Source organism: Myotis brandtii, unplaced genomic scaffold (genome assembly GCF_000412655.1).
Source record: "Myotis brandtii unplaced genomic scaffold, ASM41265v1 scaffold127, whole genome shotgun sequence".
In the NCBI taxonomy this organism is placed as follows: Eukaryota; Metazoa; Chordata; class Mammalia; order Chiroptera; family Vespertilionidae; genus Myotis; species Myotis brandtii.
In genome coordinates this window covers 81,861-105,074 of record NW_005354464.1, presented here as the reverse complement: position 1 = coordinate 105,074, position 23,214 = coordinate 81,861, and the positions used below count along the sequence as shown (strand labels likewise).

The following is a 23,214-nucleotide window of genomic DNA, read 5'->3' as shown; positions in this document are numbered from 1 at the left end:
AACATTGTGCAGGTGGGATGCTGGTATTGGCAGAAACTGCAACTTTGAATTATGTTCTATGAATTCGGATATTTTTGTATCAATTAGCACTGATTTGCTAATCACAAGAAAGTCTGGGGTGGGGCATTAAAAAGGGAAAGCTGGGAGCTTTTAGGACAAAGAAGCTGAGTAGTCCTTATGTGTGGGATGAGATATAAAAATGCATATAATTAATAGGTTTGTTTTTTTTTTAAAGCATTAAGCTAGAACAGCAGTCAGAGAACATTGTGCTTGGATAAAAATTAGTTAGAAAAGAAGAAATTTTTGTTTCAATGACTTTTTGTGCTAGCCTAAATTTTCACAATATTTACAAAGACAAGACAATGATTCAGGGATATTCCCATTATTGCCATACATTATAAATACTATAGCTGGGCAAGATCTGTGGTTCTCTGCTCAGCAAGTTCTGGCAATGAAGCCACTGCCTCTGGTGCAAAGAATTCTGGGATGTCTCACAGTGACATGGATGGAAGGACCCACATTCCATCTCTACTTAATGTCCTTTTGTCCAGAAATCGAGTCATGCAAATGAGCTACTTGGTACGTATACAGATCAATATTTGGAAAAGCATTTCTAAACGTTTTGCATTAGAGGGTCTCTGGACAATATCGTATGGCAACCAGGGGACTAAAAGGATATAAAGCCAAGTGATAGGAAGGAAGTCAGCTTGGTTGAAACCGCCCTTGTTCTCTTTGTTTTCCATTAATCCTGAAATGGTTCCTCAAATGAGGACAAGAATAACAATAGAGAGAAGTACTGTGGCCATCTGTTCTGTTCTAAGTGGCCAAATTCATTAATATATGAATGAGACTGTATTTATGCATCCTAATACTTGAAGATTCAGAAGTCTCTTTATTACACACATGAAAACACACTCACACACACACACACACACACACACACACACACTCACACACACAAACAACCTAGAAAAATAGTAGGTACATTTATTGAGGAGGAAATGTGGAAATCTGGTTTTGAAATGTTATTGGGGGTGGGGGGGGAGACAAGAGTCATGTCCCACACTGTAAACAGATTTATGTCATGTTTCATAAAGGATATCATTTCCTCCCCCAATGAGATGGGGATTCTAATATGGTACAGTAGGTGCAAACATAAGAAACATTTTCAATTCCCTTAATTCTAGTCAATGTAGTTAATACCTAAAGAAGGAATTGTTTTTTAAAAAATAATAACTTTGAAATATAGCTAACTGTATAGCAATTTCTTTTTTTCCCCTTTTGTTACTGGTCCTCTATAGAGGTCTTTAATTTGTGAAATTAGGAAGAAATATGTCATTTCTTCAGCAGGGCATTGCAAGAAAGAATAAAAAAGACTCAGATAAATGATCTTTCTCCTATCAGCACAACAGTAAAATGGTTGTCATGATCTATATCCTTTTCTGATGTTAGAATTTTTCTATGGGGTAGGTAGAAGGAGAATGGTCATTGGGGGAGAAATGATAAAATGCTAATAAGTTCATTTTTAAAGATGGTCTGTACTCTTCTAACTTTTCAAACTAATTCTGAAAGTTATTTATCTTTTTAAAATTATTTCTGAGTTGTTTTTACAATGTTAGTTTTTAACTGGTTTATAAGCAAATGTGTAAAAAATCTAAAGATTTTTTTATCTGAGTTGCAGGATACTGGTCTTATTCTTAAAAATATATAAGGGATTAAAATAAAACATTTAATAGTTGAAGTCTTAAGCCTAGTATTACTAACTGCAGTTTTGACCTTTAAGAAAAATGTGCTCCAGACTCTTAAAGGAATTACTTATATTAAAGTATTAAAGAATCTTTTCTAAAACTACAGAATAAAAAAAAAAGAAGCATAACAATTCAGAGAAGAATAAAGATGTAATTTGTATGGAAGAGGCTAAGCAAAAAATACTTAATGAATAATTATAAACCAACAGCTTAACAATAAAACATTTGCGATTGTCCATGAGAAACTGACATGAAGAATAATGTATTATGACTAGGGAACAGTATTAAGTGGGATCTAGATTATTAATGGAAACAAACTAAATGATCATTTAAAATTATTCTTTCACAAGAAAAGTAAAGAAAAAGGATATGGAAAACTAAGCAGCGATGAAGACCTCGAGATAATTGTTGATCAAAAGCAGGTAAGTGAATGCTTACATACATTTTCTACTGTTTCACTGTAGAGTTTTGACAACTGAAGCCTTTGAGCATTCAGCCCTTCCCTAATCGAGGAGGCCTGTCTAACAAGATAGATTTTGAGAGTTACTAAGCTTCCCCCCATGATGCCTCTGATCCACTGACTTTTGTATGTCAGGGTGTAAGAATAGTGAAAAATAAAGCAGAACAAGAAGAGAGAACTTTTGGAAAATTAAAAGCCCCCTTTGAAAAATGAATCAAAACAACAATGATAATTTGGTTAGCAAAATAGATTTAAGCAAGAATCAGAAAGTGTATTTGTTTGAAAATGAGAAATGCTACCCTTAGTGTAAAACAATGAATATGATTTAGGGAGAAGGAGATAAAAGACTTTAAAAAAACTGAAAAGTTTAAATATGTCTATCTAGATAGATAGATAGATTACCCAATTTAGTTTCTCAGCTAGTCTCCAATAAATTTAGAGATGATGTTTAAAAAACAAAATGAAGCTATTTAAGACCTGTAATACTGCCTATAATTTGAGAAACATCTAGCTTGGGTTTTATATGGGCCCATAAGGTGAAATTGAAAACTGCTTAATAGACCAAAAACAATGACACACCAGGTAATGGAAGGTATCCAGCTTATGCCACTGAATTGGCATCAGCCCTTAACGTCTTTGTTAATTGTCGGGGAGACAAGCTAACTGCACATTCGCTTAATGTATAAGTGGCATTGATTCTGAGGGTGATGTAAACTCAGGTGGAGATAAATAATTCAAAGCGATCTGAGCAGATGAAGAGGTTAGAAAGACAGCAAGCTACAGGAAGGCAAGTTGAATTTGGACAATTTCCTAATTGTGCATTTGTTTTGCATCGTGGTGATTGCACTCAAGGAGCAATTGTGTATATTTCTGAAAGGGAAAAATGACCGTCGGAAAATAGCAGCCAGAAACAGTTAACTTAGAGACTTGCTTGTCGGAGTGGGATAACTGAGGTAACTGAAGTGATCTAGGAAAACTGGCCAAATAACCTCCATAAACAACCTGCAAGTTTTTCTTGCCTTATCTTCACTTTCTGGCTCCTGAATAATATACGGGCCAGAGAGTGTTTGGCCCTGTCTTTCTACTTAGTGCCAAATTGTCAGTTTCGTTAATAAGGTAAGTGGGACTGGAGCCTGATTGCTCCACCGGGCTATTAGGTCTCATTTGAACTATGCCAGGATTAGTACTTGGGGCACGCAATCTCCATCTCCCACAGCCTGGCATTCTGATCCGAGGACCAGCCCTACGTGGTGAATGATGCCATTCAGCATCTGATGAGCATATACATGTCTATGCGTTCTCTATTAAAACAAAAAGTTATGACTTAAATTCTTTCCTAATCATGTGGCAGGTAAATTCTTACTCTTTTTTGTATTTCTTTAGTTTCATCCTACCCCAAGGCTGCTTTTCTTTCTCTTTTTTCCCCCTCTAAAGCTTCTTTTTGTTTTTAACTGAATTTGGGGGTTCCGAAAACTATCAAATTGTACATGGAGATCTTCGGAGTGGAAAGCCCAAGGGAGTCATGGGCTTTATCTCATGGTACCTTCCATAAAACTTACGTTGGTGTGCCCAAACATATTTTACTAACTGTTAAGGAAGCTTCAAAAAATGAGAGAGAGAGAGAGAGAGAGAGAGAGACCTACTTTACTGCTTTTTCAGAAAACAGCACTTTCCATACCTGAATCAAAGGAGGGAGAGTTTTTTGGTCCAGTCATTGTTTGCCTCTGTGGTTATCACATTTCTTCCGGTGCCATTGTGCCTGTTGGCACCCGCTGGCAGGGGCCCAGCTCTGCTGAATCATTCATGTCAAACATGTTTCAAAAGATGAGTAATTATGAATATGACTTGGCATTGGTGTTTGCTGTTGGCTCTAAGAGTAGTTCTTCCTTTTGGGGCAGTTTGTTTAATGTTGATATTGTGAGTAAATCCCAGGTCGGACCAATGACAGTGTTGCTACCTGTAAGTAAAATATTTGGGAAAACACTCTAATTAGTCTTTATAATTCTACAAAAAAATTCTTCCTGAATATAAGAGATCAACATTAAAGGTATGTGTGTAAAATGCATGTTTAATATTGCTTCATCTCGTAGATTATATATATTATTGATATGTAATATTATTTTATGTATTGATATATTATATTACATATAATATATATTTTATATATAGTATATATACACACACTATTGGAGAGGAATCTTAATGTTCAATTTATTCTTCCTGTCTTTTCAGAAACAGGCTAGAAATATGTTAGTCAATCTTCATATAATTGCAAATAGCTTTTTCAGTAAATGGTGCCAAAAATCTAAAGATTTTAAAAAGTAGTTTGAGGCTGTGATGGGCAGAAGTCTACTAATCTCATTAAATCTGTCCTTCAGAAGCTGTCACTTCACAAATGCTGTGCAAGCTATGTGCCATTTTATCAGCCGTGCAAGTCTGGTACTTCCACAGAAAGCCCCAGTTTTGCTTATATAAGCAAATTAATAACAGAAGCAGTACAGAGTATGTGCATTTTGTTCTCCCAGGCTGCCCACATTCAAGGGGGTAAAGGTTATTTCTGTGTTATTTCTGCATAAGAACAGTAATTTTGAAAATGTCTAAAGTTCTATTGTTAAATGGTAATATTGTGCTTCTTTGTAAAATTTTATTGGGAAAGTTTATTTGAGATGCATATAAAACATTTCAAAAAATTCTTAGATTAGTGTTGATATCCTCAAATAATAGGTGACATAATATGTAATCACACACACACACACACACACACACACACAGTCATTTAAATATAAAAGTGTTTTCACACACTTATATTTATACTGGTATCAGAATCCATATTCTCCACAAGAAAATCCTTAAGGTTTTTTTTATTATTTTTAAATACCTTTTTATTGATTTCAGAGAGAGGAAGGGAGAGAGAGAGAGAGATAGAAATATCAGTGATGAGAGAGAATCATTGATCGGCTTCCTCCTGCATATCCCACACTTGGGACCCACAACCTGGGCATGTGCCCTGACTGGAATTGAACTGTGACCTCCTGGTTCATGGGTCAATCCTCAACCGCTGAGCCATACCAGCTGGGCCCTAAAGCTTTTAAACTCGAAGTCTAGGAAGGTAATCAAAGGAAACATATTGGATTAAAATCTTATTGACTCTAAGATCCAGCTATTTGACATAAAATACATATACTGTTTATTGTAATTACATGTAGAAATATAGTTATTCTATATAAATTATCTATATATAAAAGCCTAAGCAACCAAATGACCAAATGACCAGTTGACTGATTGCTATGACATGCACTAACCACTAGGGGGCAGACACTCAATGCAGGAGCTGCCCGCTGGTGGTCAGTGTGCTCTCACAGCCAACCTCCTGCGGCCTGATCAGCCCCGATCGCCAGCCAGGCTGAGGGACTCCACCCATGCACGAATTCGTGCCTCGGGCCTCCAGTAATATATATAATTAATGAATTATTGCTTTCTAGAATAAATATTAAAAGAAAAAATTTAAATATCTATTTTGGATCATTTTTGTTATTTATTTAAATAGTCTCTCCTGATTGGCAGGGGTGGATCTTGTTGAGGAACAGGTTTCATGCACACATGAGTTTCCTTTTCCAAGTTACTGAGATTTTAGAGGTGGGATTAAAACATTAACCACTTTGAATAAATAACAAATTCATTATGTTTTAAATTATTATTTTTAATTAGAGTCCATTTCATTCAAGGTTTATAATATGCTGAAACTAAATAGCGCTTTTTCTAAAATGTTTTCAGATTCCAAGTAGACTTAAGGGAGGTAACAAAGACCAACACAGAATTATAGAATATGATGATTATATGAAGGCTATACTTACAAGTTCAAGTATTTCAGAAATGGGTTTGACAGTGTGCTGTGGATCTGGTTGGTTATAGGACTCAGCATTGCAGCAGCGTATTCTTTAGTGCAAAGTGTCAGATGTCAGCCAGTTATAAGGGGAACAAGAAACTGAACATGGATGAAAGCAGTGGTTCTCAAAAGTTAGCAGCCTCACAACCCCCGGGCAGCCTTTTGGAGCCCAGAGTGCCGGGCCCAGCCTCAGTTTCCAGTTCTGTAGGTCTTGGGTGGGGCCCAAGAATTTTCATTTCTAAGTCCTCAGCTCCCACTGCTGGACCACACTTTGAGGCCCACTGAGTCAAAGGAGATAATTATTGCAGTTCTAAAGAGAAAACAACATATATGGCTTGTGATAAATTTGGCATTGTTTAACGGGGCATTGCCTGGGAATCTAAAATCCAGAATTCGTAGACATCCAACAAAATAATGCTGAAAACAAGAAAACTACAACCATTCACATCCAAAGTTGCCTTTAAAGACCCAGGTTTACAGTCTGACTGAATTCCACTTGGTAGCCTTGTGCTCTCGAACCTTCTCTAATTTGTAAAATAATACTTTGCTCTTTCTATCTCCTACCATTTCTTTGAGATAAAATTTGTAATAGTACTCTGTTAACTGTAGATCATTGTCATTTTTTAAAATATATTTTATTGATTTTAGAGAGGAAGGGAAAGGGAGAGAGAGAGAGATAGAAACATCAATGATGAGAGAGAATCATTGATTGGCTGCCTCCTGCACATCCCCTACTGGGGATCGAGCCCACAACCCAGGCATGTGCCTTTGGCCGGAATCGAACCTGGGACCCTTCAGTCCACAGGCCAGTGCTTTATCCATTGAGCCAAACCAGCTAAGGCAATCGTTGTCATTTTAATTAGCTAGTCATTACCACCTATATTCATCTACCTCACCTGCCATAACAAAATACCATAGACTTGGTGCTTAAATGACAGGCATTCATTTCTCCCAGTTCTGGAGGCTGGAAAGTCCAAGATCAAGATGCTGGCCCATCCTGAGGGTTTCAGGCAAGAGCCTGTTCCTGGCTGCCTTCTCTCTGCATCCTCACATGGGAGAGAGAGAGAGAGAGAGAGAGAGAGAGAGAGAGAGAGAGAGACGGAGACCTCTGGTGTCTCTGTTTTATTGGGGCCTGACCTTTATCAGAGAGAGAGAGAGAGAGAGAGAGAGAGACTGAGACCTCTGGTGTCTCTTTCTGTTTTATTGGGGCCTGACCTTTATGACCTCATTTAACCTCCTACTGGTCCTATCTCCAAATACAGAGTTTGAGGGTTAGGGCTTTAACATGAATTTGAGGAAGGGGTACACATTCAATCCATGACACTACCCCACAGCCCAATTCTAGCAAACAGGAACATTGAGACCTAGGAAGGTGAATCAAGATACCGTGGGTCCCTGGTCAGGTGCAGAGAGCGTACCGGAAGCCAGCCCTCCCAACACTGTCATTCCACACAGCTCCCCTACTGTTGCCTATTACTGGTCATCCCATACGTGTCTTAAAAAGCTGTTTTGTTCCAGTGCTCTCATTATATAAAATAACAATCTACTAGGAATTATTATAATAGGCCAATATTTATTTATCAAACCCTCACAGGGACAACCTTCTCCTCACACTTCTTAACTGTTTATTTCCCTCTTGGCCCCTGTGGCTTTGCCAAGAGAGAAATGCCCTTTATAGCAAAGGTATACAGAATTACAGCTAAAAGGTTTTGTTGACATCTACTTGTTTCTTCCCTTCCCTACACAGCCTCCTTAGGGAGTGCTCTCACCGGGCATGAGGAGCACCGGGGAGAGAGACAACACATACTTTTCTTAGTCCAAAACCTTTCCACGAGTGTCCTTTTAAATGTGTAGGAGAAGCTACACAGAAAGCCAAGGAAACTAGAATTTCTGTGATCTTTCCCGGAAGAAAAGAAGACACAAACTGGAGCCATCCCCTGGTGTTTCCAGTAGCAAGTAAGCCTTTGAGGTGGATTGCAGTGCTGTCCTAGTGGTCCTTGTGGGAATGGGTCCTCAAGAGGAAAATACAGGTCAACATGAAGTAAAAATGGAATAATAAGAAAAACAGATTAATGGGAGGCGATATCCGCTTCCTTCTGGTGCTAGCAGAGTGTGGTCATACCCGCACCTAGGCTGCCGAGCGGAGTCTCACTCCTGGGCAGTAAAAGGGATGCGGGTGATCTGTTTCTCTGCCTTGTTGTCCTCAGCACCATCTGGCCAGTACTCTCTGCCATATCAATGCAGTGACTTAATCCAAATATAATTCAGATGCCATTTACCTCTGAGGAGACTTATAAAGCATGAGTGTCCCATGACAACACCTGCCTCTCAGTGTCATCTCTACTGCTTTCCCTGGGTACCTTCTTGGAACTCTGTACTTGGTCACCAAGAACAGAAAACACCTCTAGTGGTGCAGAAGGCGACAACCTGGAGGTTCTAAGCCAGTCTACTCTGAGTCATGGGAAGAAAAAAACACCTTATGCACAGCAGACAAAGGCTCATTAGCATTTTTCCTCAGGAAAAAGTGATAGATGAGCAATGGTTCAATGGAAAAAAAGCCTGTTGTGGTGAGAGAGACTGAAACTATTCAAATTTGCTGTCTATCTGAAATCTGCATTGGAATAAACAAAGATTCACGACTCTAGCCCAGTCAATGCTGTCTTGTCTGTGAAGCTATTTATCATCAATAAATATTGCACAAGCAAGGGGGAAAGTTTTCCACTAGGTTAAATTGAAATATTACTGGAATAAAGCATGATTACTCTGTGTTTTATTCCTAAATAGTCTTTATTTGTGTCAAGTAATATAAAAATAACTGAGTGATGTAATTTTGGAGAACAAAAAATCAGAGTATCTTACTTTACATACTTTTCTTAGTCCAAACCGCCCCCCCCCCATTCAATTTAGTGTACGGATTCCCTTAAGCATCACCTGACTCTAGGAAGAACAGCAAGGGCAGGCCTAATATCTCAATTTCAGACTGAGATCTGAAGGTAGAAGGCCAGAAGATGTAGAGGATCATGCATAGAATGACAGAGGCAGGCAAGGAAGAGCTGAAGAGGAGGCCATTTCTAGCCTTGGCTTCGCCACTTACTAAACAGAAAACCTTGGAGGAAGCAATTTAGGTTCTCTGAGTTCCTTTCTTAATCTGCAAAATGAAATACTACCCTCTGGCTCCGATGTCTGCTGTAATGTTCAAACGGGATGGCCTTCAGGGGTGCCTGTGCCTGGCATAACCTCCTTTGGTCAGAGCCAAGGCTAGCCTTCAGGGCCACCCTGTTTTGTCTTATGCTCTGTCCATCAGCAACTCAAGCTTCCTGCATGATGAGTTGGAAACCGTTGTTGCATCATAAGGTTTTCACTTTGTTCATTCTGACTGCTTTACTATTGAGCATTCTGCATGCCTTCTGCAGGACACTGTCAGATACTTGAGTCTAGTACACTTGGGGCTGCTGGCTCCTCCATCACTAAACATGTGTGACATCATGAGTATAACAAGGATGTTACAGAGCAGTTAAGAACAGGGCCTTCACAGTCAAGAATCGGGATGAAAACTGGCTAGGACCATGTAGTAGCTGTATTACCTTAGAAAAATGAACCAGCCCCTCTGAGCCTCAGGCCACTCTACTATAAAATGGGGGAAATACTATCTTCTACATCAAAAGTAACTGGGAATGCCCTGGCCGGCTTGGCTCAGTGGATAGAGCACCAGCCTGCGCACTGAAGGGTCCCAGGTTCGATTCTGGCCAAGGGCACATGCCTGGGTTGCGGGCTCGTTCCCCAGTGGGGGGTGTGCAGGAGGCAGCCAATCAATGATTCTCTCTCATCATCGATGTTTCTATCTCTCTCTCCTTCTTCCTTCCTCTCTGAAGTCAATAAAGAAATATATTTTTTAAAAAGTAACTGGGAAGATAAATAGGTTTTTGTATATAAATACTTCGCAATGTGTGTGGCAGGTGGTAAGTGCTTTATAAATGGCAGATACTATGGTGGGTGGGTGGTAGGAATTGATGGTAAAACTCTTAGGTTTATTAGCTGTAGAATCCTCTTGGATTTCTTCAGGACTGAGTTATAATAATTCTAGACAGTAAAATCTATTCTGAGCTCATAGATACAAAAGTCCCCTTGGATCAGCCAGGTACAAGAATGAGGGGAATAGACTGTGTGTAAGAAAAATAGAGAGTGAAAGGGATAGTGGCTAATGTCATAAGCTGACCCCTCTGGAGGGGGGCAGTACCTACCGGCTCCCCTTAATTGCCATCTTATGGAATGGGCTCAGTGTCACCATGTATACAAATTTTTCAAGAGAAGGAATCAGCTACTTTTTAAATGTTTATAATCAATTTTAAATTTTATAACAGTGTGTAGTCACACAAAACCTTCTGGGTCTGCATCCAGCCCTGGAAGCCCAGGTGAACACCTGTTATACTCATGAGACTTTAAGGCAGTGATGGCGAACCTATGACACGTGTGTCAGAGGTGACACGCGAACTCATTTTTTTGGTTGATTTTTCTTTGTTAAATGGCATTTAAATATATAAAATAAATATCAAAAATATAAGTCTTTGTTTTACTATGGTTACAAATATCAAAAAATTTCTATATGTGACACGGCACCAGAGTTAAGTTAGGGTTTTTCAAAATGCTGACACGCCGAGCTCAAAAGGTTCGCCATCACTGCTCTAAGGTCAAGGAGAGTAGGAGTGGACCTGGCCTGGATGGGCCTCCTCCTTCCCCTGCTGTTTCTCTCCTGCTTTACACAACTCCCCCCAGCAGGCTGCAACCTCATTGTTGATCTGATTAAAATAATAGATGTTAAGGTATAATTGTTAGGTGGCCATAAGACCCTCCAGGAAGTTTAAGCACCTCAAAAGGGAACCAGTTACCTATATTGTAAAAAATCCTCATTTGATAAAATGAGTAGGGTAGATATTTATAAGCAGAAGGTATTATTGATATTTCCACCTATTCAGGACTTTTGCTACCTTGTACTCTTGTTACCTTAGCATCTCAGTGAGTAAACAGGTACCAATACTGAGTAGCCTGCACCCAGCCTTCTTCACAAGTCCATCCTCCCCAGCTTTCCCAGCAGGAATGCAACTCACAGGCTGTTAATAACTATAATCACCAAGAGAGGCCTTGAGTTACCACCTCAAGTGCAACAAATACCCGAAATGCCATTACATGTCTTTATTTTAAGATATTGTTCAGCCTATGGTCATTACATGTGGCATAAAAGAAAAAACTGGTTTTTCAAGTTGGAAAAATATATAGGTGTTAAGTAACCTTCGAATAGCTATTTTTTGTTCTTTTCAAACTAATGGGGGGAAATGCCGGCAGCATGTTTAGTCCCTGAGGAAAGAAACACAAAATTGAAATGACATGAGCTGACATGCTGGGTGTAAAAATGATGTGATATATGAAAATAACAGTCAGAGACAATAACACTTAAAAAAAGTAGACTCGACCATTTGAAATACAACTTGAAAAGACACCCATTCAAACCTTTCACTGTGGAAGGTTGTGGTGTTTTTAGTGGTGTGCGAGGTGGTGGGGGTCATGTTTCTGTTGTTGTTTTAAGGAGGTGAATCTGATCAATATGAGAACTGTAGTCATTGGAGCTGAAAGGAACTTCAGAAGATCATCTAAGCCAGAGGTTTTTAAATTGTGCTCTGTGGAACCCATTCCCAGCCCTTTTGAGTAGAGGGGTGTGGTCTGTGTCAGTGATGCTACCCCTTAGAGAACAAGTCAAGCCCCTGGGTGTACAGACAAGCTTTGTTTGATTAAAGCGTGCAGCTGCTAAGAAGTTTAATTATATTGGTTGTAGTTCAGTCGAAATAAGTGAGTCTCAAAGTAGGGAAGTAGCTCGATTGTGTCACTAAGTTATTTTACAGAACAGGAAATATTAAAACGTGGGTCTGCAGCAGCCTCTAGTCCTGGACTCATTCATCTACCCCCATAACTGCCTTCCTAAATTAAGCTGCTTCTTATCCTTTCTTCTACACTCCCTCTTGTTGGTAAGCCAAGCACACCAGTCAGCCAGAAAAATCTCTTGAGAGGTGTGTATTTCAAGGGCTCAGCTAAAGCTGTTACATTTGTCTGATAGATTTTTATAGAAGGATGTTTATAGGAAATGCTTCCCCATTCTTCATAAAGAGGTTCTCACAAACTCTGTGACAAAATCCCAGTCTATGTCAGGGTGCAGATAGTAAAGATTTTAGAAGTGGAATTTGAATCCCCTAAAATACTCTAACGAGATTCTCAGGTTCCCTCCATATTGAAGCAGACCGTTTTTTCCCCACCTGGACCAGTCCATCCTCTGCCCTTGATTGGCTGAGGGAACTGTGAACTGTGTCCACAGCTCAGCATCCGGCTTCCAAGTCCCTCTGTTTGGAACTGAGCTGCCAGCGCTTTTGTCTAATGAGCCCTGCAGGTGAACTCACTGACAACGGGTTGCATCGGCGTTTCCGGTCATCGGGGCTTTGAAAACCAGTTTCGGGAAATATTTATACTGAAATGATTTGTTACAGATTCACAGTCTGATCAATGAAAATGACAAAGGAACAGACAGACGATGCAACATTTTCTTCCTTATTTTAATCCTTAAACAGCAGAGAGAATTTAGAATAAACTTCCCTTCCTTCTTCTTCTGACTCTGAACCTGTCCGTGCTCTGTCATTGCCTTGACCTTGTCATTTCTGTGGTTGTGCTTGGATGTCTTCCCACCAGACTTTGCAGTATGTGTCTTTTCCTTTCTGCTCAGCGCACTCTGATCTCCGCCTCTGGAAGATGTCTCTTATTCTGACACTACATATATAAGGCTTGACAGAAACGCAGTTCTTGCAGACCTGCTTTTTTTTTTTAATGCTTCCTTCCCTGTCTCCAAAACAACTCTCTAATTCTGTCATTTCCATTTTCAGTCATTAATTTTTCACATGGTCTACCCCCAATCAGAGTGAGCACCACTTCCTTCCTATCTTGTGATCTAGGAAAAACACGTGCATACATAAGTGATCATTCAGTACAATTATTATTTATTCCTCATCCTGGTATTCTTTGTGCCAAATGATCTCATTCTTGAAATATATGAATAAGTGACTTATTAAGGAATGGTGAGACAATGGACCATCTCGGCTTTGTGCTGGGTGTTCTGAATAGAAAAAAACACTCATTCATCACTTGTTCTAACAAAATTATCTCATTTGTATAATTGGTGAATGATTAATGAATTCTTATTGTAGAAAAACACTGAGTTTGGAAGTAGTGTTCTTCCAGTCAAGGTTGTCCAGTTATCACTTCCTTGCACTCCTAGCTTCTGTCATTAAATTTTAAATGTGTCCCTGAAATTGCTGTACTAAGTCTTTGTGAACTGTGGACATAGTTTCTGGGGCCAGGAAAAGAGTGAGGTGCATCCGCTGATATATTTTTTAATCCAGTTGTTTAGTACAAGGTAAGACACATTGAAGCTCACAAACAGACTTAACTAGTCTTAAATTTTTAAACTAAAGATATAAAACCTTGAACACTGCACTTTTCACGAAAGGAATCAATTAGTTTTTCACTACGTGAGTGACCCATCTTAGCCTTCCATACAGACTCCAGGGAACGTGATTAAAAATCATATCCTTGTGGGTCTATGAACCACCGTAGCCATACACGACCTGCTCCATGGCTCCCAACACTCCTTGGCTTAGTACCAGCCCAGAGGTGGCGGGAACTTGATGCTTGTCACTGTCCCCCAAGTAAAATGCAAACGCCTCAGTAAGGTGTCCAGGGCATGCATGTTGCAGCCCCGGATGCCCTGTTATCCTCACCCAGGGCCACCGTGACTCCATGCCCCTTTCATACTGAGCACTTTGGAGCACCCGTCGTGTGCAGTGCTATTTCTCCCGTTTGCCTTTTCCCTAAGCATGTGTGTATGTATAGCATGTATCACCCATCTTCTGATGCACCCCCTAGAAGCAGAGGGTGTAGGTTGGAGGAAGGGAGGCCTCCTCGTAGTTCCAATGGAGGCAGAATGCAAGGAGAGGAGAGAGAGAAAGACCAAGTCCGCCTTGGCTCTGTAGGTGGGCAGACTTCTGAAACCCTATAAATGTGGGGGGAAAGGGGAAAGGAAGAGACAAGAATGAAGTCTGTTCCTGAAAAGAAGAGAGAGCAAATGGGAAAACATAAAAAAAAATCTGAGAATCTATTGCTTATAGAAATTTGATATGTAAGCAATGTTGCTATGTGTCTTCTGGGGGTTGGTTGTGGGGGAGGGGATGGTTACATTTAGTATATTTGTAATTTTTGTTGTCCTAAAAAATATGGACTTGATTCTACCTGTTGCCAAGGTCCTTCTTCCATGTGATAAGCAGGGGAGAGCGGCAGCGAGCGCAGTCAGCTCAGGGGTGCATAGCTTTCGGTGTTTGAGGAGACAACTAGTCGGGATCATATGTTTAAAAACTGATTCTAAGAAAAACTATGCAAATAAAGGAAATTGTCTTTTATTTTTCTCTATTATCAGGTAATTTAAAATAACTTTAAGGGGAAGGCAGACAGGATACTGTTTTGAAAAAAAATAACATTATTTCAATGGAAATGATTTAAACTTCTAGTTCACGCATTTGTTTTACAAAAACTTTTTGACCACCTACTTCTTGCTGGTGCTTGCCAGGTGCTGGGACACGGAGATGCATAAACACAGCCATGGCCTTAAGAAGCCACAGTCCAGTGCGGACCTTCCCTCAGTGCACAGTTAGGTCCCAGCGCTGCGGCCAAGCTGGAGCCGGGGACTCCCAGGGTGCACTTGGGACTCTGCCATGTGCATAGTTCCCTAGCCACGGTCCTGAGAGCGTTCCAGTCTCCTTAGTGGTCAGTGTAGTCCCTGCATAGGACTTGGGCTTTGGGGACAAGGACTAAAGAAATTTTCAGAGCCTGGCTACTCAGAGAGGTTCCTGGGCCAGCAGCATGCACATCGTCTGGAGAAGGTTAGAGATTCACACTCTGAGCCTCAGACTGCCTCAGCGTTCCTGAGGGTAGGCCCGGGAATCTATTTAACACGTCTTCCGAGGGATTCCTATGCACTGGTTTGAGAAGTACTGTTTTTAGATTATTCAAATTTCTGGTATCAAGAAAGGATCCATTATTATTTGGGTGAGGACATAGCACCTTTATTTCCTAGCCTTTTACCTGAATGTCCCTAAGCTTGCAACTATTTCCTCCCGGCCTCATTCATCAAAGTGAACCTACTCAGTAATCAATCCTGTGACCCAGGTTGTTACAAAAAGGAAGCAGAAATGATGGAGACCAAGAGGTTAAGCTTGTTAACCTTCAAAAAAACATATTCGTGTGTGTATGTGTGTCTGTGTGTGTGTGTGTGAAAAAGACAGAGAGGAAGAAGGAGAGGGAGAGGGAGAGGGAAAGATGAATACAACTAGAAACATAAACACCTAAAAGAAACGCTATGAGAAAGGGCAGTGGCCCAGTCCTTGGATAAGTGCCCACTTGTGAGGCTGCAGGGACATTGCACTGCACTGAGTGCAGGACCAGGTGTCAGAGAGCTTTCTAAGGTAAACAGTACAAAGCCCGTATTGCATTGGGTCGCTACATGTTTCGCGTCTTCTCATCTGAGGGGCTTCTCATGGAAAGTCACATCCTTACTTGGTGCCTAGGATTACCTCTGTGCTCATTTAAAAAATCCCACACCTGAAACACAACCAGGAAGTCCGTCACTTCAGCATTTGTTGAGCAGCTTTCTGCTGTGGGAGTGGATTGCTGGGCTCTGAAAATGTCACTCCCACAGCTGCCTACAGGGGCTGACCTTTCTCTCGGGCCGAAGTCCCTGCTGAACTATTGGTAAAGCTGGTTTATCCCAAGTTGGCAGATCTCCAGTTCCCTTGCATGGCCATCTAGAAAAGTGGTCTAAGAACTGATATTCTGCCACCATTTTAGACCTTCACCAGACACCACTCTACCCCTCCAAGCTCCTCATGATCTCTGCATCCTCCCCAAAGCAGCGCCCTAGCATGCCTCCGCGAGCCATTCGTGTTAGTGCTAGAGGGCTGACACTCGCCCTGGGGTCCCTTCACACTGGTTATTATGCTAGGAGTGTGCGTATACAAAACCCTCCTCAGAAACTGAGCAAAATAAAAACGATCACCCTTGCTCTCAAGGGTGATACTCTCACTTTTGCGTAGTCATAAGCACAATTTTAATTTTTGGCACAGTTGCAGTCAGTATGCATTTAATTTCGTATCTGCTTCTTTATGGAACATTATGCCAGGCTCATTTTCCACATGGTTATTTAGTTTGTATAAATGTCAGTTTAATGGTTGCCTTATGTGGAATCAGGGTGAACCTTAGGCATGCTCTTCCCACCAGTCTCCCTGGCTTGTGTAGTGAGCATCCAGATCTTTCCCTTCTTCTTTCGGGATACAAGTTATCAAATTAAAAAGGAAAGAAAGGGATTGCAAGAAAATCGTGTACATTAGACACATACAGATTGACCATGAATTATGCGTAATGTTTGTGGGAATTTGCACCGTGTCATCTTTTCATAGCCTTGCTACATCTTTAAGTATCACTGGCGATGCCGCCACACATATTGCATTGCTCTCATAAAACCTCAGTTCTAAATCACATCCTACATGACAGTTTCACAGGATTCTGCTTCCTGAGCTGACCACAGCCAAATCACAAGCATGGATTTGCATAAATTTGGTTTGCATGAATATGTAAGTTTGCTGAGAAGGGAAATTGACTAAATATTGTTAGAGTCATGCATAACTTGGGATATAATTTACTTTGGTAGCATATACAGTTAGGAAACAGGTGTATGGAACCACTAGGGTATTCCCGTGCCAAAAAATATATATAGATATTGAAAGACCCATATTAAAGTCTAAGCAACTTAGATGAAGGGGGTGCCACTAATGGGGTTATAGAAATAAGCCCTATGATTTCTTCATTTTGAAAGGCAGTGATAAGAAGAAATAAGTGTGAATGCGTTATAGAATAAATAGTCTTTTGGTACGCATTCTAGATTTTTAATTTTTTGCTGGTGTTCCAAAATAGAAAACTCAAGTTCCTGGCTCTGCCAATGGCTTTCTGTTTGACCTTGAACAAATCTCTAAGCCTTGACTTCCCTATCAGCAAAAGGATAATACTTTCCGTAATTCTATCTCACAAGAATTCTGGAAGAACTTCATAAGAAAACTAAAACACATAATCCTCTGAGCCACTCAAGAGGATTACTTCCTGTGAGTAAGTCCAAGACAGTATCATCTGCAAGGAAGCTGCTCGCTGATGCCCTGGGGTTCTGAATCAACCTCTTGTGTTAAAGGGCAATTTAAAAATAAAATCCCCTGTAGAAAAATGAGCACATCCCTAATGATGACTTTTAGACCAGTAACACTGGGGAGCGAGGCAAAATGTAACTTAACTGTATGAGTTTATGGGTGATAGAATTACATTGCATTTCTTTTTGAGTGATTTTTTTTTAAATTTTCTCTCTGTTGGTAATGAGAGGAAAGTAGATACATTTTCATATTTATATTTTTCGACTCTCTTGGAAAGATCACTTTATAAATAGGTAGTTCCAAAGAAATAACCTTGATATTTTTATCATGGCCGATTCTAATTTTTTAATGAACACATTTTTCCCCCTGGAACAGCCAAACTTATGCTGAGGCTTCTAAACATTACTGTGTAGTCGGGAAATCGCATATTCCAAGTAGAAACAACATAGCTGTTCCCAAGATGAACTGAGTACCCGAGCCTTCTTTAAAACAAGTTAAAATCGTGTGGAATTCACAGTCAGTCTTTAGCAGAAAAGGCGCCTAATATCTCTCAAAGCAGAAATCCGAATAGCTTCAGCAAGGTGCCAGAGCAAAGAAGAGCGCCTCCTACAGAGTAAGTGGACACTTAGAACTACTCTAATTTGAAGGAAATTAGGCCCTTTATCAATAGGTTGTCTTCGGGGCAATTCCTTCAGGGTAATCTGGTGCAAAAGGTTAGAAACCACAAATGAGTTCGTATTCTTCTTCCTTATTTAGAGATCTGTCTCTGACACCACAAGGGAGGCTCCCAGTCAGCGTCCTCGGGATTTCCAGCCTATCAGAAAGGAAAAATAATCCAAAAACAACAAATAAAAAGCATATGGAAGTTTTAAAGTGCATGGTGAGGCCAGATTTGGGGGACAGAGGAAATGGGGGTGCAGAGAAATTTAGATAAATCAGCTCGTGCAGAGGCCATTTTAAACACATGCATAGCATCGTGGATGAGATGGGTGGAGGGGGTGGAGCAAACTGTATACCACGACTGTCCAATATAGTTACCTTATGGGCGTAGGGGGGAGGGGTAGAATAAAGGGAATTAACATGGTTGAGCACCTACTGTGTGACCGACAACAACCTGAGAGGTATTATTATGATGCCAGTTTTTCAGAATGAGGGGTGAAAACAGGACTCAGACGGTCTGAGAAACCCAAAAAGAGTCTCATAATTAGTAAAGCAGCAAAAATGAAATTGAAATTAAAGTGCCTCCAAAGCCCATGCACTTCCTTCCGGCTGACTTCCCACAAGCTGTCAGGAAAATTAAACTTCACTGCAACTGCTCTGTGTTTAATTTAAAGATGCAGTTATTAGTTACTGTATATTGCCTCGTTCCCAGGGGAGTTTCCAAAAAGAGCCTTCTTTAAAAAAAAAAAAATAATAAAGTCACAGAGAGCAAAGAGAAGGGTGAGGCTGAGTGAGGGTCAACGCTGAGGCCCCGCTGGTCACCGCTGTGGAATTGCCAGTGCCTTCCAAGTGCTGAATAATGGAAGTGGGCAGGTTCTCTTGAAGCACAAGAAACAAATAAAAACGAAGAATGCAGTGTCCTACTTCCTAGTTTGCACACAGCTATGTCTATATTTTACTCATAATTGTCCTAAAGATACATTGCCCTGGGAAAATGGCTCATTGCATTGGATTTTTCCTCCTCATCTAAGCACCTAGTCTCCTAATATTTGTGGCAGAGTTTTTTTTCCAATACAAGTTCATTCCTGACCTTGTGCTTATGCAGTTTAATTAGTAAGGCTATCACGGGCAGGTGCAAAAAAGAAAAAAAAAGAAATATATTTGGAACTTAAGAAGCAGCAAAATTTCCCAGTAGCCAGATGAGATCACCCCTCATACATGTTCTGGGATTTATAGAATGAACAATGTTGAGGATTTTTTATGAAATTTTTTTAACTAAAGTAGATAGAGGAGTTGTCTACACAAAATATTTCACTTGGGGGGGCGGTGGGGATATACTGAGTGGCTTGTCCACTTCTAGCTTCATTAGGGGCCAGACATTTGCTTCCTTCCTGGATTCATGCCGGTGGGCCCTGGTCTCCTTTCCGGCCCTTCACTCCCCCATGATGTACTGCACGCTGGCCTTTGAGTCCCTTTCACAAAGAGGCTCTCCGCTCCTTCGCTTTGGGTGGAATGGATTTCCTAACGTTACCATTTCCATCCTGAGCCAAGGCAAGTAGCTCCCAGTCTCCCCTTCACTGAAGAGGGGCCATTTAGGGACATTCCTCACAGCACTGTGGAAGCCAGCTTACAGACACATACATTAGACAGCCTTTTTCTCAAACAAAACGAAGGGAAATCTTTTAATGTTAAATAGATCAATAATTTTTTTAAACAATGCAAACCTCCTTGATTACACCCGCATACACATCGATTGAAGAGTAGCGGCAGCGGAATCTTTAAATAAAAAGAATTGTACAGTTTATTGAAGCCACTCTGTTTCATCGCTTTGAATTTCATCATCATCACAAATTATGGAACACCATGGTGGACCGTGTGGCATATACATTCCTCCTGCTCTTCAAACGTACATGTTCTCTATGTATTTATGAAATTGATGCCTAAACAACATGGCTTTTCAAAGGCAATAGTTTATTTCTCTCTCACTTAAAAGAAGTTGTGGAGTTACACAATTTAGAGCTGGTACCGGAGCGCTCCAAAATGGTCAGGGATGCAGGCTTCCTCCGCTCTCTGCTCTGTTATACCTTGGAAGAGGCCCTACTCCTCATGTTCCAAAGTGGCTGCTGAGTCTCCACCCACCATCTCTGCATTCCAGGTAGCAGGAAAGGAGAAAGATGGAGAGAGGGGAGCAAGGGAACAGCTACTCCTCCCTTTTATAAATGTCTCTCTGTTTTTACTTTTATCCTCCTCTCCTTTTATTTATTTACTAGAGGCCCGATGCATGAAATTCGTGCAAGAGTAGGCCTTCCTTCCCCCGGCTGCCAGCACCAACTTCCCTCTAGCACCCAGGACCCAGGCTTCCCTCCGGCTGCTGGCAGGCACCCAGAACCCGGGCTTCTCTTGCAACCCCGGCTTTGTCCGGAAGGTCATCAGAAGGACATCAGAAAGGTCCTCCTGTCTAATTAGCATATTATCTTTTTATTATTACAGATTTTTTAAATCTTTATTGTTGATAATATTATATATGTCCCCCATTTTCCCATTGACCCCCACCCGTCCTTTAAAGGATACTTCCCAGAAGTCCCATAGATGTGGTGTTTGTTTGTTTTGCTTATATTTAATTTCCCAGAACTTAGTCATATAGTTATCAGTTGGCTACTGAAGAGGGGTAGCTCCTAGGAAATACAGATTCATTTATTCTGCATGGTAATATGTTCACCTAAAAAGCATGTTACTAAGGAAAAAAATATATTGGGGTAGAAAACTAGCTATCTCAGCAATAATTTTTATTCTAAATTTCTTTAAAAAATAAATTACACCTCAAACTACTAGCAAAAGAAAATAAGCATATATCACACATTTTGGATTTTTCTTAACAATTTCATCTTATAAAATCACAAGCTCAATATTGTTTAAAGAAGGTGTGTGTGTGTGTGTGTGTGTGTGTGTGTGTGTGGCGGGAGGAACAGAAAGAATTGCTTTTAGGGAATGTGCAAAATATCTAATAGTAATCATCTTTAGCATTTAGCAGTTCAACAGGGAATAGACTCACTTGTGCATATTATAAACTAAAAAGAGGCCAACTGTACTTGGATCTTGTAGGATTAATAACTTCAGTGCAGCCCATACCCTCTGCCATTGGGCATCACACATATGCCTCCAAGATACATTTTGCTCCAAGTCCCTTTCTTCTCATGTTTCCCTGTTTCAGAATGCTCACCAATTTCCTCCCAGCCTCTCCTCACCCATCACTCACTTGTCAGGCGTTCTTTAATCTCCCTGCACTAATATTTCACTTGCTTTGACCCTGAGGGACATACAATGTCAGTGAATGTCATGTATCATGATCTAACTTTTTTCAAAAAAAAAAGAAAATTTTTTAATTGAATTTTAGAGAGAGAGGAGGGGAGAGGGAGGAAGAGAGAGAAACATCAATGTGAGAGGGAAACATCGATCGGCTGCCTCCTGCATGCCCTCCACCAGGGATCCAGCTCACAACCTGGGCATCTGCCCTGAGTGAGAATCAAACTGGGAACCTTTTGGTGCATGGGATGCCACTCAACCAGCTGAGCTGGGATACTGATCTCACTTTTGTTTCCTATACATTTTAGTGTATGTTTTCAACTAGATTCCCAGTGTCTCGACAGCTAAGTGCAGTCTTTACTGTGCATTAGCCCCTATAGTGCTCATTGGGTGTGGTGTATGTAACAGGCCCTCAGTAGATGCTATTACAGCAAATACAAGATGTGAGAAGATAGAAAGGAGGGATTATTTTTAAAATATTGTCCTAATTGTTTAGCAAGTTAGACTATAAGCTATGCCGAGACCCCCAACACCACAGGGCAGTGGAAGGAAGCAAACGCCGATCTGACCATAAAGAAGCTGGGCAGAGAAATGTGGGTGTCACTAACAGAGAAAGTTCAGGTGGCAACAGGACCTCGGGTGGTGCACTGTGCTCCAGCCAGTTTCACAATCACAAGGAATCAGCTCCCTTATAGCAGCAAAGGCTGACGGTTCAGGAAAAGAGGCTGACCGGTGGTAGGTAAGGTGTCAGGGTCACAGCCAAGATGAGGACAGGGTCACAGAGCCCCTGAAGGTAAAACCTACCTGCACAGACTGGGCCCTTTCGAGGAGAAACTACATATTATTCATCGTATTCTTCTTTATGTTCCCAGCACATGGCACTCTCCTGCTCCCAGCAGGTTTTTAATACGTGTTTGTCCCTCTCGTTGCCTTGTCCATGACCACAAGACTAATCTGACTCCACCTGCTGGGGGAATAAAGCTACCAGTTCCTCCTACCTTTGAGGACTGGACGGGTCTTCTCACATGTATGAGGGAGGTAGCATGTCAGGGGAACAAGGCCGCCTGCCCAGACTCAGGTTCTTTACTTGAGCTTGATAACAAAACGTGATACTCCCTGCTGTGGATGGCAGTGCAGCGTCAACACAGGCAATTTTGTGTGTAATTCTACCAAATCTACAATAATAAAAGCGTAATGTGCTTATTAGACCGGATAACCTTTCGGACGAAGACGTGGCTGCGGGGGCCGAGCCCCTTGCACAAATTTCATGCATCAGGCCTCTAGTGTGTTATGTAAAAGTAGAGACTTCATGGGCTCTACATTTAAAAAATAGCAATTGGTTGATTTTTCCATTTTTTTAAAAAGGGGAATTTTTGAAAGAAGGAAATAATTTCTCATATCACAGAATACTACATATAACTTTAAAATTATGCTGACAGAGTTATACTGACATGAAAAATAAATGCTTACAACATTTGAAGCAAAATACAAAGGCAAGACAAAAATGTGGAAAGATCCACCTGTGTCAAAATGTGGTTAGCAAAAAAAAAAAAAAAAAAAAAAAGACTCTAAGGAAGCATTCTAAACTATTAACAGTAATTGTCTCTGGATGCTAGGATAATAAGCGACTTTTAAACTACTTTTTTGTTCTTTTTAGTTCTGTATTTTGATATTCATTGATTCTCCCAAAAAGAATTTTTAAAAATAAAATACTACAAAATGGACTAAAAGTAAAAAAAAATAATGAGAAAGACCTAAACAATTGATTAGATTAGAAATAATGCTGTTCCAAACATCAGCTACAAATAGAGCCGAGGGTTTTATCTAAACAGAAGAGACACAATGAAACGAGAACTGGGGAAGCTGGTCCCAGGATCA

General features: G+C 40.6%; 1 protein-coding gene across 1 annotated transcript in view; it reads left to right on the top strand.

Moving 5' to 3' along the window:
* Window positions 1–470: 470 nt before the first annotated feature.
* Window positions 471–23,214, top strand: part of LOC102251958 (PEX5-related protein) — a gene marked incomplete at its 3' end in the record, with an annotated part of 103,528 nt that continues 80,784 nt past the window's right edge. The window contains exons 1-2 of the mRNA XM_014534205.1: window positions 471–579; window positions 2,099–2,170. Of these exons, the coding sequence (XP_014389691.1) occupies window positions 487–579; window positions 2,099–2,170 (165 nt within the window). The remainder of the gene's footprint in view (window positions 580–2,098; window positions 2,171–23,214) is intronic.